Below are 15,125 nucleotides of genomic sequence, written 5' to 3'. Positions count from 1 at the left end.
GATCATTGAGACCAATGCAGACCACGCACTGTGCGACCGATTGATCGATCGATTGCACCGCTCCCCCGAAATGTCAACCACAATTGAGTGAAACGCGGGAGCAACCACTTAGTAGACAATGTAAATATTGAAAGCGAATCGGAGAGAAGTTACGCATTGGGACCGGACAGACCGTCGAACAGAAGCACTAATGGGTTTGGACTTTCTAGACGAGTGGTTTTTATCACAGGGTAAGACGTCCCATCCACCCACTCCCCCTGAAATTAGCTGCGACGCCCACGCCGCTGGGGAAACTTGCGTAATTGTGCCCCATTAAATGTGAGGAGTCTGATAAGAGGCGCCTAATGAGCGGATAACGAGGGGGCTCTGAACAGAGGGGAAACCAAAGGGGAGCTGTATCCTTGAGGCGGGTTATTAATAATTCCATTGAACTGCACCTGTCGTAAGGTCAATCGTATCCGCTATATCACCCAACCCCATCCCCCGAGCCGCAAAATCGAAAAAAAGATGCTAAAAATATTCCTCTGTCGGTCAACAAAATTTTCATTTCACTTGATTTCGTTCTCCCCGAGATAATGAGAGGAATCCCAAGAGAGAGGTATATGTTCCGAGAGCGAGTGGGAAAATTTTAAAAATTTTCAGGCATTGCCGTGCCGTTGGAAAATGTATGAATTTAGTTTTTGAAACGCCGTCATAGGCGCTGCTGCCTCCGCTGCTGAAAATTCTATCTCTGTGTCCGCGTGTTTGTGTGTGGTGTTTGCGGTTGTGGTGGTGTGCGGGTGTTCGGGTGTCTGACCCAACCACCACACATATATATAGTTCAAATATATATAAAATATATATATATATCCAATATATAGTACAACTACGCGAACGTGCAACGCAAACTGCAGCGAGCGAATGAACCAATTAATACACATAATAAAATTCTGAAAAATCCGTGAAATATCCAAAAATACAGCACCGCCACATATTCGTGTACATTTGGTCGGCGAAATGCGCAGAACTTGCGAAAGCGCTCTTGTCACTGGCCAATCGATCTAATAAATCTCTCTGGAGGGGCGTTATAAATGGGCTATGCTGTTCCCAAAATATACCGGGCGATATTTTTAAACACTTTTGTTGACAGGCCATCTTAGGATGAAATATGGCCGGGCATTAGCTGTTAGTTGCCATTCCGAACACGATTCCTCTCAACTTTCGAGTCAAATTAGCCAGTCTCGTTAACAATTTTAATTGAAATTTCATTCTTTTTTCCTTGCCTCTGCTTTACTCTCTTCTGATGTCCTTTGCAATTTTTGGAATACAGTCTTACATACCTATACCATCTTTGTTTAGGGAGATAACCAATATTACACACTAGTCATTTGCTTAGGGTCTTTTAAAGTTTAACAAGTTAATTAATACTTAATTTAACAAAATGAAAATAGGTTTGATATAAATTCCCTAAGTTAGACAACCATTTGAAAAATTGGAAACCATGTATTTGTATTTCAATTTTATCGATTTTTAATTCGATACATATCTCTACAAACTTATAAGTGGAAACAGCTTAGAATGCATTAAAAGCAAAATTAAGGAATTCAATTTGAATTGAGTTCTGACAATACATTGTCTTATATTTCGGAAAATTCCTTTGACGGCGGTTTTTGCTACCAAAGTCTGACTGTACTTCTAAGTATAATTTTTATTTGCATGTCATGTTTAATTAACGCCTCCGTGCAGGAAAGACCGAGAAAGTGTTCGTCGCTCCGGCCAAAAAATTTGCAATCGCCCCGAACGAGAGGAATTGAAATGAATATGGGGGGTTCGGCCGGTGGGGTGGATGGTTTTTGGGACCGGCCATGGAATGGCAATGGAATGAAACGAATTTGGATATCATTCTGCCCCCTCGAGAGATCCTACACTCCAGCACCCCCTATTTTTTAGGCCTTTTTTTTTCCACCATACACCCAATTTTGTGTACGTTTTGCTGTCTACTTTGTGAAACGAGCCAGTTGAATAAAAACAAATGCAACAATAAAAACAAAACAAAATGGATGGATGGAATACAACAACAAAAAAAGGCGAAAGACGAAAGCACCAGAGATGTGTTTCCTTTCATTCTTTCGATTTGGTTCCGTTTTGTCTCTCCCACTTGGGCAGTTCTCTCGCCGCCTGTCTCTTTCACTTTTTTCCTCACTTTTTCCCCCACTTTTTTCCCACTTTTTTCCACTCTCGGCGGCACAAAGAACCTAAAATTAAATATTTTCGCCTTTTACATATCGCGCAGCCAGTGGCAGAGCAAATCGTTTCTGTTATTGTTTTTGTTGCTCTATTCCCGTACACTGGGGCATTGTTGTTGTTTGTGCTGTTTATTGGAGTGCATATGTACGGACGGACACACACATACGCAGGCGTTTAGCTGGACATTCACGCAGCACAGTTGCGGTCAAGATAGTAGTGGCCATCGTCGAGAGTCGCAGTGGTGTGCAAAGGGCATTTTCCGGCTTCCTTTTCCCCAATTAGGAAAGGAAAAGTTGCAAATTGTTTACATTTTCCTAGAAATGAGGTCTTTATAAATACGTAGCAAAAAACCGAGAAAAAGCAAATAATTGCATTTTCCTTTACTCTATTTGCATTCAAAATTAAAATCTTAGTGTTGCAGGCTACGACTAAATGAATTTAAATTTGTGTTCTATTCAAATTTAAATGTTAGCATCCACGAACTTGAATTTTTCATCTTTTTGGAGCACGCCAATTTAGTTTTTCCTTATAAAAAATCCATTAATGTTATTAAATATCTGATTTACAAAAATTATAAGTGTGTTTTCACCAGAAATAAATGCTCAAAAATTGCAAATAGGCTAGCAAATGGTACAATATGTTTGTTGAACAGTTTTCGATATTGTGTAGGATATTTATTTTCAGTAATGTAAATATTTAGTCATTAAAGTTTCTTAAATACATAAACATCTCAGCGAATGAAAATCATCTGATAGATATAGGCAGCTTTAGGTATAGAACATCGATTAATCTCGAAGATTGCTATGTAATTTGGGGTAATCTAAACCGTCCTACACATTTGACTGCAACTGTGGCTGTTTTTGCGAACGCCTGCAAAAGCATTCCACTCAGTTGGGATTTGTTGATGCATTTGTCCCGGCTTCCATTTCGAACCTCCCCGTATACCCCCTATATTCCTATATCTATCCTATTCGGTATCCATGGATGTCCCTGTCCATGACTATGACACAAAGGCCTACATTCTGTCGCTCAGTAGAAACGGCGACACAAACAGAAACAACAACAGCAGCTAGCAAAGCTAATGAGCGCATTCAGTTAAAAATAACATTGAAAATGAAACATACCCAAATATACACGAATTGAAATGAATTGAATCGGATTGAAAATATCTCAAACAGCTGTTGCTCATCGTCGGCAGCGGACCAAGAATAAAAATCCTAGCAACAAATTCGCGCAGAAAAAATACATAAAAATCTATTAGAAAAAAATACGCGTATAAAAAGAATTATCAAGGCGAGGCAACATAAAAAACAAAAAAAAAACAAATAGAAAAATAAACGAAAAAAAAACACGGAAAATCTGAATGAAAGAACTTTTTCGGACAACTTCCCTCGACGGTGCTAATGTGCAAAGTTTTGTGTTTTCATCAGCAGAAACGCCAAGAGAAACGGGAAAAACAAGCAAAGAATTCACGGCAAATTATTTAAAAAGAGTGTGCGAATAGACGGGCGACGACATCGGCCCCTGGAGAATTTAACAGCAATAACACCGGGAAAAAAATAAACCACCAGAGGAAATAGTCGAGAAAAGTCAAGAGGACCGCAAGCAGTGCCAACAGCGACGACGAAATGCCGTTTGTGACGCCCCGTGCGGGAACAAGCAGTGCAAGCAGTGCGCCCGGCGGACGCACCACATTCCGCCCACCATGGGTGAAGGACGACGGCGGAACCACTGCCACCACCAGCACCACAAAGCCCAGCACTACGCCATGGGCAAAGAAAACAGCCACGGCAACGGCCGCAACTCCGGCGACCAAGGAAAACGGGGAAAAATCCACTGCGACCAAGCCAAAGGCAGCAGCAACCACCACTGCAGCCGCGAAGAAAACCCCTGAGCCGACTAAAAAGGTTGCCGAGCCAGCCAAAAAGGTGACGGAGCCTGTGAAGAAATCTTCCCTGGCCACAACGGCGGCCAAGAAGACACCGGAACCCGTGAGCACCAAGAAAGCGCCAGAGCCTGTCAAAAAAGTGGCGCCCACCGTGGGGCTCAAAAAGCCTGTGGCCACCACCTCGGCACTAAAAAAGAAGAAGGAGCCGACACCACCACCTGAATCCTCATCCGAGGAGGAAGAGAGCGAGGAGGAGGAGGAGGAGACTGAAGAGGAATCCGAGTCCGAGGAGGAAAGCGAGGAGGAGAGCGAGTCCGAGGAGGAGGAGAGCGAGGAGGAAGAGGACACCACCGTGGACGAGAAGGTGCCCGAGCATGTGAAGAAGGCGGCCCAACTGCGCCCCACCACCGTCAACAAGAAGCCGGAACCGGAAAGTGAGTTGAGCCAACGTTTTACCATGGAGAAACCCAAGTTACGCAGCGTGGTGGTCAAGCGGGACAAGTCCTTGAAAAAGATGGCCACCGAGGACGACGACGAGGCCGAGGAGGGCGAAACGGAGGAGGAGCGCGACAAGCGGCGCCGCTTTAAAATGGAGAAGCCCAAGTTGCGGCACGTGAAGCGCGAGGAGAAGCCCCTGCCCAGCAAGAGCACCGACGATCTGGCCAAAATCCGGCCCGTGCTCAAGAAGGTACCCAAAATCGATGAGCTCCTCAAGGAGCCGAAAGAGGAGCCCAAGCCCGAGTTCACGACCAAGACCCTGCGCAAAGCGTCCATAAAGCGCGAGCCGAGCATCAAGTGCGGTAAGTCATCCGATCCGATTCGATCCGATCCGGAGCCAGCTCCTGTGATGGAACCTAACCCGATGCCCGACTGGATTAACCCGATTAACCTCTGCGAATGGATCGACTCAACAAGCGCTGTAATTTTTCGCCCCTGCTTCTTTAATGTCTAATGTCTAACCAGAAATGTTTGATTTACGTTCGGAGATGGCTGTGGGGATATACATATATTTTATATTTTATATTTTTCGCCTCTTCTGCCTCTGCGATTTTCATTGGCCCTGGCCAAAAGGCAAGGCCATTGGGAGCGCAGCAAACCAAACAAATAATGCGTCACCATGGCGTATGAGTGATATGGGCAAAAAATCTCTCATTGGGGATGGGAACGTGAGGATGGTTTTAAAGAGTTCAGATGTGTCACAGTCAATTTATTTTTGGTGAACAATTTGTTCATAAGCCTAATGTTTGTACAAGTATCGAGGGTAAACGTTTAACGGCGCGTATGAGTAATATATCATACATTTACCTTGAAAGTAGCAGGCAATTTTACTTAGATTTATTATTTCCCTACTACCTCACTCATTCGGTTTTGGTTGAGTTTATGCAACTAATAATTTGCTGAAAGTGTAATATTTCTTAATTAGGATACCATTTCAGACAGACTTCAGAACTCCTACTACTTTATGAGTGATGTGTGCAAGCTATCCATGTCCGATATAGGATTTCTGGATTGCTTAACTCGCCTCCCTTAATTTCCACTGCAAAATATATATCTTCACGCTGCCATCAATGTCTGTTACCTGTCGCTCACAGCCATCGCTGTCTGCTCATTTATAAAAACGCAGGGTGATGTGCGAAATGCAAGTGCCTGTATGCAGTGGGCACATATTCATATAGAAATATGGGAATTTATATACTTGAAATGAGTGTGTAAAAAATATTTCATCAAAATGTTTCGCCCAAACAAAAACCACAAAGCGCACACAGACATGGGATACGAGAACAACGATGGAACAGTGGGAAAAACAAGGCTATAAAGCAATATAAATATCATTTTTTATTTATTAAATTTTAGTGAGTGTTGTGCATTGAGCCGAAAGAGGCGCAAAGTGTTTTCCTGCCTGCCTGCCTGCAGTTGCGAGTGGGTTTTATTTGGGCTTCCATTTTCCGTTTCCGGGTAGGATCCATCTGCCTGCTCGAAAGGGCAAACAACGTAGCAGCACAAAGGTATATGCCGCAGCAAATGTTCTCTAATTCCGTATTTATTGCCACACACACTCGACTCGAGGAGCTTGTAATTTTGTAATGGACTTTTCTGCCGCGAGGCTGGGCTCAAAAAACAAAGAAACCTCGAGTTGCATAAGTACGCTGTCACCTGGCCTCAAAATTGAATTGCAGAATGCCGTCCGTGGGCCAGGCCTCGAGATACTTTCCCCCTGGGGGCAGGGCAGGCAACTAAAATGAAGTGAAAAGCTCGTTAGGACCTCCCGGCCAAAAAGTGGGCTGGGGATAAGGCTACGTGTGAGGCAGTTAACTTCCCTTTGTCCCCGTCCTAATCAGTGGGCAATAACGTGACCGCAAATGCCTCCTAATCTTGACCGACAAACAAAGGGATCGAAGAGGCGGAGACTGGCCAAGAGGTCACTAAATAAAATGACCAAAAAACGATGTCCGCTAAAAATAAAACAGAGCAACGTTTGTCCCTTTTAAAGCTGTCACCCTATCAAACAAAAAAAATAGAAAACAAAACAAAACAAAAAAGGGAGCAGCCGAGAAGGACACCAGGAAAGCAGGGCGAAACATTTATTTAATGTGTTCGGGTGAATTCTTGAGAGAAAGGGTCCTCAGTGGAGTGGAGTTTTCTTTTATGGCCCAAGACAAAATTCATGATTATTGCTCATTCTGTCAAAACTACAACATAAAATGGAATGTTTTAAAGCCAGATGAGGAATGGGCCGGCCAGCGTGGCCTGGTCTCTTAACTTTATTTTCCCCCGCAAAAAACTCACAACTATCGAATGATAAAAGGCCAACTCGGACTCGAATTGGAATTGAATCTTCGGGTGGAGGAGTTAAAACGAACCGAAAGCTGCCAAAGATATATGGGAATGAGCTTGATAGAGTCTAACTAAATGCGCCATTTATATTCAAATATCCGCCACTAAAAAACAAAACGAAATAAAAGACGGCGCTGGCCGCAAGTTCCCCGTCTCAAGAGGCTCGAATGTCTTCAAAGGACAAAAAGCGGCAGGACGGAAAAAAAAATATTTTCTTTTATTTAAATGAGCCTCATCTCTATGTATGCGTGTGTAGATGCGAGACATGTAACGGCTGCGCCCCAATTTTTTATTTGAGAAATTCTTTGCTTTCCTTTTTTGCCCTGTTTTCCAGGGTCAAGCGATGGGTGGTATATTGGGTAGGTCTGCCCGTCATTATAAATGTCGACTTTCAATAGGTGAGGGTGATTTTCTTTCTTGGTTTTCTCTGTGTGTGTCCCACCCAGCGGAGCATAAAAGATGATTAGGCTCTTTCAAATTTAGAAATAGCGTGGTCAAAATGACGTAAAAGGAAATGGTTCAAAGCTCACTTACACACATATACACCCTTGCTAATATTGGCCAATAGCTGTTGGCCATAATTATACTGGGCGACAATGAAATGGTTGACTGCATAATTGGATTAGTGTCTCCCGAACGATGGCAGAACAAATCCAAATTGAAATTGAATTTTCTAATTGGACTTAAGGCCCGTCACCTGAGGCACAAAGGGAATTAAATGAGGTCTACCGTCGAGCGGAAAAAGCAAAAATATTTGATAAACAAAGAGAACTTGAAGAAAACTAAGTTAGAAAGCATTTCCAACATATTTTATCCACATGGTGCCGAAAATAAGTATGTTTTAAAGCTGATATTTTGAAGAGGCCAAGTAAAAATGAACCAAAACCCTTAAGCGGATTCTGAAACCCAACAGTATTAAATATGCAATAGACAAAAATCCACTTGAAATAGTAGCTACCATAAAGGAAATTAAAATACCCTTCCGACAGTAAGGTCGTAGAGAAACGCTTACAGTTTTAGGGTGAAAGAACAACATCATTTCCGAGCTAATAGGGTTCCAAATAGTTACAAAAAGCTCCATGTAATCCCTGTTAGCCCCTTAGCACCGAATCCTGGCCAAGTCAGTAACGCTAATCATACGAAGGAGCAACGGGGGAACCCCACCACCCATTCCCCACTCGCCACGGTGAAATATATGGGCTGGCTGAGCGGTGCTTCATCATGCCCCGGCAGACAATGAATGAGCGGAGCCCCTGGAAGCTGGGAAGTCACTCATCGGGCGGCAGGCAGCAGTCCATGACCAGGACTCCCAGTAACCAGTAACCAGTACCAGTTCCCCTTTTCCCACTCCAGTTCTACCCGGGTTTCCCAGTTTTTGAAGACCCGGCACTTCATACTCCCGGTTGATTCAATGACAACGGCAACATTTGTGCATGCATAGAATATTCTGCTGATGATAACACAATGTGCCAGGAGGGTCCTCCCCCTATCCTCTTTATAGAGAGGGTGCTGCCATCACACCACCGAGAGTGAGCTCGCCAAATTTATGTTTACATACCCCGCTATTCATTCTGCGACGTCGTAAGTGCGGGCTTTGCGGTATATTAAGTGGGTAGCATCATCTCGGAGCTCCTAAAACCCCCTGCTACTGCGATTCTTCAGTCCTGGCAGTGCTTGCTTTTTATTTAAATAAGAAATAATTTTGTCGACATGAATGAATGAAGACTTTTATCTGCCCGGCCCCCTCCCTTCTTGCCATCTTTCCATCTTTCCTCATCGCCTGATGTTGTTTTGCTTTCCTTTGTTTTTCGCTCGCTTCCACTTTTGTTTGCCACTGATTTAGGATAACTGCCAGGGGGTTGGGGCCCGAAAAGGGGAAGGTTTTAGTGGTTAAAGGGAGAGCTTTTGTCCATAAATTACTAAACCGAATTAAGCGCAACTCACTAAATGCGTCCTCAATTGGCTGTCCAAAAGTTGACCACGTATTTTAATCAGAGTTCCCCGAAAGCAGTTCATTAACATGCAGACATGGGGGGATTGTATTGGGGTGGATAAAATTCATGAGCAGAACCGGTGGATCAGTAGCAATAGAGTAGTAGAGGTGGAGCACCTCTAGACAATAATCAAGTTGCTCGTTCGCTCTGATTTTATTCAACAAAGTAACACGAGTTCAGATTAGTTTCATTACCTCTATCCCACTCGCCTTGGCCATCCAGCTCAGCTCCTTTTTCAGGATCAAGTTGAGGGGCTTTTGGGGGGAGGTGTTTCGGATACTAATGCACCGCAAAAGGCAGCCAACTACTTAAAGATTAAGTGCAGATCCAGCCAGGCGCAACCGAGAAACCGAAAAACCGAAATGCGAAAAAGGAGAAGGTAGACTGAACTGGAGCTCAGACAAAGGATAAAGCCTGGGGTGGCCTTGGTTACACACCCACTTATAAGAAAGCACCCCAATTCTTCTCCCTCTCCTGTCAGCAGCGAGGGTTCCCCCAAACAAAGCTAATTAACAGATTTGTCAGCTTTTCATCACTTGGTGGTGCCTTCATTGTTGTTCTCCTCTTTTTTTCTCTTCTTGTTTGACTTTTACACTTTTTAACAACAAGCAGAAAGCAGAGAAAAGGCATAGGAAATGCAAAGTATTCGATAAGAAATTATAAAAGAAAAGAAAATTTTGATATACGCCTGTGTCTGTGAGTCTGGCAAGAATTGAAACTGGCCGACTTTTACAATTGTTAATTACGAGGCCAAGAAGGAAAGACGACCTCGAATTGCTGGGGAGCAGGACTGAAGATTGTTAGGCGAACAATTTAAGCGGAAATTTATTAGAAACAGCTGGCTGCAGGGGGCCACGAACCGAACCGAACCGAACGGAACACACTGCCAATCCTAATTGGCCTCGTTAACAGAACACCAAGACGAACACGAATAAGAAATAAAGTGGAGCCGGAAAAGGGAACCGGCCAGAAGAGTTTAAACTAACTTAAAACCCCTGCCATTGCGAGTGAGGCAGCCAGTCGGGCGAAACCCGTACAAAGTAAAAAATGCAATCAAAGTTTTGTGCCACCACTGCCCGCCCCCGCAGTCAGCCGAATTGAATGGTGTTAAGGCAATAAAACACCATCAAAGCCAGGTCCACGTTTCAGGACGAGGACGAGAACGAGGCCGCAGCGGAGGCAGGCACTAACTTTTCAATCTCTGCTGCAACTTCCGACAGAGACAGCCATGTGTCTGGCCTCCCAGGCCCCCTTAGGAACCTCTACGCTCAGCCAAACTTTAGATAAACGCACTATAAGCCTGTTCTATTCGACTTGTATTCCCCTAAATGGGAAATAACAAACTAAAATTAAAAAAAAAAAATCTTGACATTCTTCATAATAAACTTTATAACCTTGTTTTGGGAATAAGTTTATGTTTATGATCTTTTAGTTGGCAAATAAAAAGATTGCAGTCGAATTGTTAACACAAGACCACAGGTCTTATAAATAAATGTAGATACAATTTTCAAAATTGAATGAATTAAATTGTGCGCTTTTAAAGTACTGAAAGTATTTAAGGAATTCTAAAAAACATAAATAACCATTCACATTTTGAGTGTACCACCCATCTATTCCGTTCGCCCTGTATTGATATGTATGGAGCAACTTTGCCCGCAAAGCACAGCTAAATACTGGGGTGGCCTGGTCCTCTAGAGGGTGGAGTAAGGAACCCCGCGGGAGCCGAAAGAACAACAAACAACTGACACAAATTGCAAACTCATTAAATTAAAATTATATTTAATAACCGCGAGTGCACGCAGCGCCCGGCGATTTGCTCTAATGCCCAACGACCAAAACCTCGGCCCCACTTGCACCACTTGCAGCACTGAATGCTCCCCCACCATCCGGCAGAGAATAACCGCCACCCACTTGGGTGCATTCCGTATTTTATTGTTACAGTTCCCGCCCCACCGCCGTTGCCCTCGTTGGTGCCCAAGGCTCCGCCACCGCCGCCCCCGCCCCTCGCCCCCGGTGAGAAAAGAGTGCTCTCCAGCAACCAGAAGGAGACCCTCGACAAGCTCAGGTGAGTGCAAGTGACCCCTGACCTCTGGCCCCTGGCCCCTCGCCCCTGACCACCTTCATGCGCAAACCAAAATATCCAGCATACGGATAGCTTTCGCTTTTGAGGCGCAGGATGTCCATAATTTCGACTCGCTTCGATTCGCAGGACACGACCCCGAAGGCGCCCGGACTGGTCCGAGATGATGAAGGAGGTGGAGAGCGGCAAGAAGCTGCGCCATGTGGCCTGCAACGATAGGTAAGTAATGTCCGCATGCTGGGCAGTAATTACCGACTGCAACACTACCAATAATTAAAAAAAGAGATTAAAACGAAAGCAATTTAAGACAACAGCTGGGAAATCTTACTGTGACTGCGCCACTTTTAACAGTCGGTTGTTAATTCACTTCATTTAAACTTGATTAAAAATCTTCTCTATATATAAAGGTATTGTAATCATTTTAAGAATCCCAACAGAGTTGAAACGAGTGACCACAAACTGCTCCATAAAAAACCTATAAGTTGTATAATTATTATAACAATTCTCCACACCCTTTGCAGATCTCAGCCCATCCTGACGTGCAAGTCGATGACCAAAGTGGACGACAAGTTCATCTACGAGACGGAGAAGGGCAACTCGCACAACAAGCTGCTCCAGCAGATCCAGGGCGGCATAAAGTTGAAGCCCACCAAGACCAACGATCGCAGCAAGCCGGTACTAGACGGATTGCGCAAGTTCCGCCGCCAGATGACCATTGAGGAGCAGCTGCAGAAGTCCCAGTCAAAGGTCAACATGCTCAGCGAGGCGCCCAGCAGCCATGCCCTTGGACCGGGCAGTGCCACTGCCTTGGGAGCCGGCGGATCTCGGCCCAGCATCGTTTCGGCCATGTCCATTGACGAGGAGAGTCCCGATGAGCTGGACGACATCGACAAGATCCGCGACGATCTGCAGAGCACCAAGCAGATGTTGGCACTGGAGCTGCGCAACCGGGAGGCGCAGGAGCGCGAGAACAAGAAGCTGCTGGCCAAGATCCGCACCCTAGAGACCGAACTGGAGCGCGAAAAGTCGAGGGAAAAGAATCTCGAGTACGGATCCAATGTGATTGTGGCCACCATGGATCCCACGCCCACCGCCGAACAGACCTACGTCAACTCGCTAAAGCGCGAAGTGGAGGATGCACGCAAGGTGTCCAAGGAGGTGGAGCAGAACTACCAGAGCACCAGCGAGCAGCTGGTGGAGGCCAAGACGGAGATCGAGGAGCAGCGCCGCCAGATTCAGTTGCTCGAGCGCAAGCTGGCAGCGGCTCTACAGGTAAGTGAGGATAGCAGATTGGGGATCGGGTTCGGTATTATGGTTAGGGGATGTTGCTCAAAGTGTTGTCAGTTGAGACTGGGATTACAATGATTTCAATTATCTTTATAATGTAAATACTATTTCCGTATTAACTATATTTATTCTTCTCAATATAAGTAAAACTATATAACAAGGATTAAGTTGTTAAGCTATTTTAGTAAGATCACAGCTTAATTCCTCTATTTTACCCTTTTATGGTTACACACTGTATAAATTGTTATCTCCAAGGGTTTACCAAGCATTAGACCCCCAAGCTAGTCCTTCTTTCTTGTTTTTAGTCTCACCGGCGTCGCCTCGCTGCGTCCGCTAAGGGCGGCAAGTAAACGGGAGCAGCTAACGAAGCCAACGCAATTAGTAGACTCCTTCTTAGACCCTCGTTAGTCGTCCCTAGTAGCCACTGTAGCCAGAGAAACAGATCAGCTGACAACACTTGACACAAATATTAAATGGGTCTGGGAATGGATTGCCCAGGGACACCGCTTCATTTTCCCGAAACTTCCTTTTAAAGGTATAAAGCACCTGCTTATAAATTTAACTTCTGCACGCGAGACTCATGGACCAAGAAGTATATACTCTATATGTGAAGAAAAAACAGACAAGCAGAAAAATAAAATGAAATGCAAAACAAATGGAAATTCGAAACTGACCAGAAACAATTTTCCTCTTTACTTGGAAGCTTAATTTATAAAACATTTCGGAAGCCGTATATAACAAAATTAGAGAAACTGTACGTTTAGGAGTCCGGTTTCACTTTCTTCAACCACCACCTCTGTTTTCTGTTCGCTTTAACAACATTTTTGACCAACAAAATAAACTTTGTAGAAAATAAACCGAAAAAGTTAGGGACCCCAGTTGTTTTGCGTATTTAGTTGAGCATTTTAGTTAAAACAAATACTGGACACATGGCTGAATGCAAGGTAAATGTTTATGTTATCAAATTTCCATGGGCTGTCATAGTTTATCAACAGCTTAGCCATGGAATTTTGACAGGTATTCAACAAATTTTCCATAATGCGACTTTTTCATAATGAATATTTTAGTTGTGGTAAATTCGGTTTTAATGTTTTCGATATTGTACGATGTTAGTAAAAATACGTTCTTTCAACAAAATGTAGGGATCTGTAGTAAAAGTCTTGAGAATGACCCAAAGGTCTCGTGTGCAGAAGGCGTTAGACTACAACTGCTTCTTGCATGCTGCATGAAAGACTTGACCTTCCCGATTCCACCCAGACCCAAGCGGAGATATGACCCGTTGAGGAGACGTCCAGTCTCCCATCCTCAATCCTCCATACCCCGCCCCGGGACGCTTTGCTCTTGCACATCGCAGCAACTAACCGATTAACCCATTGACGCTCTCTTGCAAAAGGCGACACCAAGCACTAACAGACCGCACATTAGTAATTGCTTTGCTTACGACGACGACGACTACGACGATTGCTTCCACTACGACCACTACCATGCAGCACGGCACCAGGTAAAGCCAGGTTCTGCCAGAGGATGCCTTTTCTAATCCCTACTCTGTGTCCCTTCTTTCACATTCTCCATTCCGGATCAGGGCGGTGGTTCCCTGGACGGATCACGACGACCAAGCGATGCCAACTTCGGAAGGGACAGCTCGCCAGAACTGGAGCCCGAGGTCAGTGAAAGCGATCCCGACGAGCCGGAGGAGAAGAAGGTGGAGCGCAGGGAGCGGCGCTCTGGCAAGGAGCTGAAGATCCTGCGCAGCAAGCTCACCAAGCTAAAGGTCAAGGAGGAGGCGGCCAAGAAAGAGAAGGACGCCCTCAAGCAGGCCATGAAGAAGAACCATGTGATCTTGAAGTGAGTACGGGATTGGGACGGTTGAATATTACAATATGGATTGGTATTAACTGGGTTTTCTATTGCAGGGAGGAGAACAAGAAGTTCAAGAAGCTGGAAAAGGAGGTGCAGAAGATGGCCGCCTCGATGAAGTTGGACGAGGACGACGTAGATGGCGAGGAGAAAGACGAGGACGAAGAGGAGGCCGAGGAGGAGCATGCCAGCGAGGAGGAGGAGGAATCCGACGACGAGTCCGAGGAGTCGGATTCGGAGGAAAGTGAGGCGGAGACGGGCAGCGAGTCCGAGCCGGAGGTGAGTTATGATTATCCTTGATTTTTTTATCGACTCACCTGGACTTTCCCAATAATATCCCTCAGGACTCGCCGAACTCCGTGAAGAAGGCGAATGTGGAGCCGCGGGTGAAGAAGCACGAGAGCCGGTTTGCGGCGATGAAGAAGTGCAACGTGCTGCTCCAGGCAAACGTCGACAATTTGCAGGATCAAATTGTGCAGGTGCGGTCGCGCGCCACCAATCTGCAGGACGAACTAGACGCGGTTATCGCCGACCTGGGCTTCTAGTCCTAGTTCTAGCCTGCCTTCTGTTTCTGTTTCCGTTCCTTGCTCTGTTTTTCGAGTGTATGTGCTTCGAGAATATAATTTATTACCTATATTATAAATTTAATAATACAATCTGATTTGCAAAACAATAATAAACAAACGAAAATCTAGAGGTGGAAGTTAACTGCATACTGCAATCGATATATCGATTGTACCTTTCAGAATTTTTTTTACAAGCGGCTTCCACTGCCACATATTTCTGTGTTTCCACTGAATATCTGAAATTAAATTAAATTTTTTAAAAAGTTTTAAATGAAAAACAAAGAATAAAGTTATTTATATATTGAATTAACTGACACTTCAAGTCCATGGGTAGAAACAATGTAAAATGTAGAAGCATGTCACAGTGGACGCACGACACACGACCCGCGCGA

At 44.7% G+C, this 15,125-nt stretch overlaps 2 protein-coding genes across 6 annotated transcripts in view; one reads left to right on the top strand and one right to left on the bottom strand.

Annotated features, from left to right (window-relative positions):
• Positions 1-14,611, bottom strand: part of LOC119563000 (trichohyalin) — a 29,632-nt gene extending 15,021 nt beyond the window's left edge. Inside the window, exon 1 of the mRNA XM_037876187.1 lies at positions 14,485-14,611. The gene's annotated coding sequence lies outside the window, so the exon portion shown is untranslated. The remainder of the gene's footprint in view (positions 1-14,484) is intronic.
• Positions 92-14,810, top strand: LOC119562999 (FK506-binding protein 5). 5 transcript variants are annotated; one of them, XM_037876182.1, is made up of 9 exons: positions 709-734; positions 3,660-4,914; positions 10,885-11,008; positions 11,153-11,242; positions 11,545-12,295; positions 13,704-13,811; positions 13,893-14,155; positions 14,224-14,446; positions 14,512-14,810. In XM_037876182.1, exons 2-9 carry the CDS (start codon positions 3,855-3,857, stop codon positions 14,710-14,712), a joined length of 2,820 nt encoding a protein of 939 aa, XP_037732110.1. In that variant the 5' UTR covers positions 709-734; positions 3,660-3,854; the 3' UTR covers positions 14,713-14,810. The 5 variants fall into 5 exon arrangements, with proteins under 5 accessions (XP_037732113.1, XP_037732110.1, XP_037732108.1 ...); XM_037876185.1 differs by lacking the exons at positions 709-734; positions 3,660-4,914 and adding an exon at positions 92-230; XM_037876180.1 differs by lacking the exon at positions 709-734 and having other exon boundaries at positions 3,392-4,914.
• The last annotated feature ends 315 nt before the right edge of the window (positions 14,811-15,125 follow it).

Source organism: Drosophila subpulchrella, chromosome 3R, assembly GCF_014743375.2.
Source record: "Drosophila subpulchrella strain 33 F10 #4 breed RU33 chromosome 3R, RU_Dsub_v1.1 Primary Assembly, whole genome shotgun sequence".
Classification (NCBI taxonomy): domain Eukaryota; kingdom Metazoa; phylum Arthropoda; class Insecta; order Diptera; family Drosophilidae; genus Drosophila; species Drosophila subpulchrella.
Note: the sequence above shows the minus strand (reverse complement) of the source record. Positions and strands in the feature narration are given on the sequence as shown.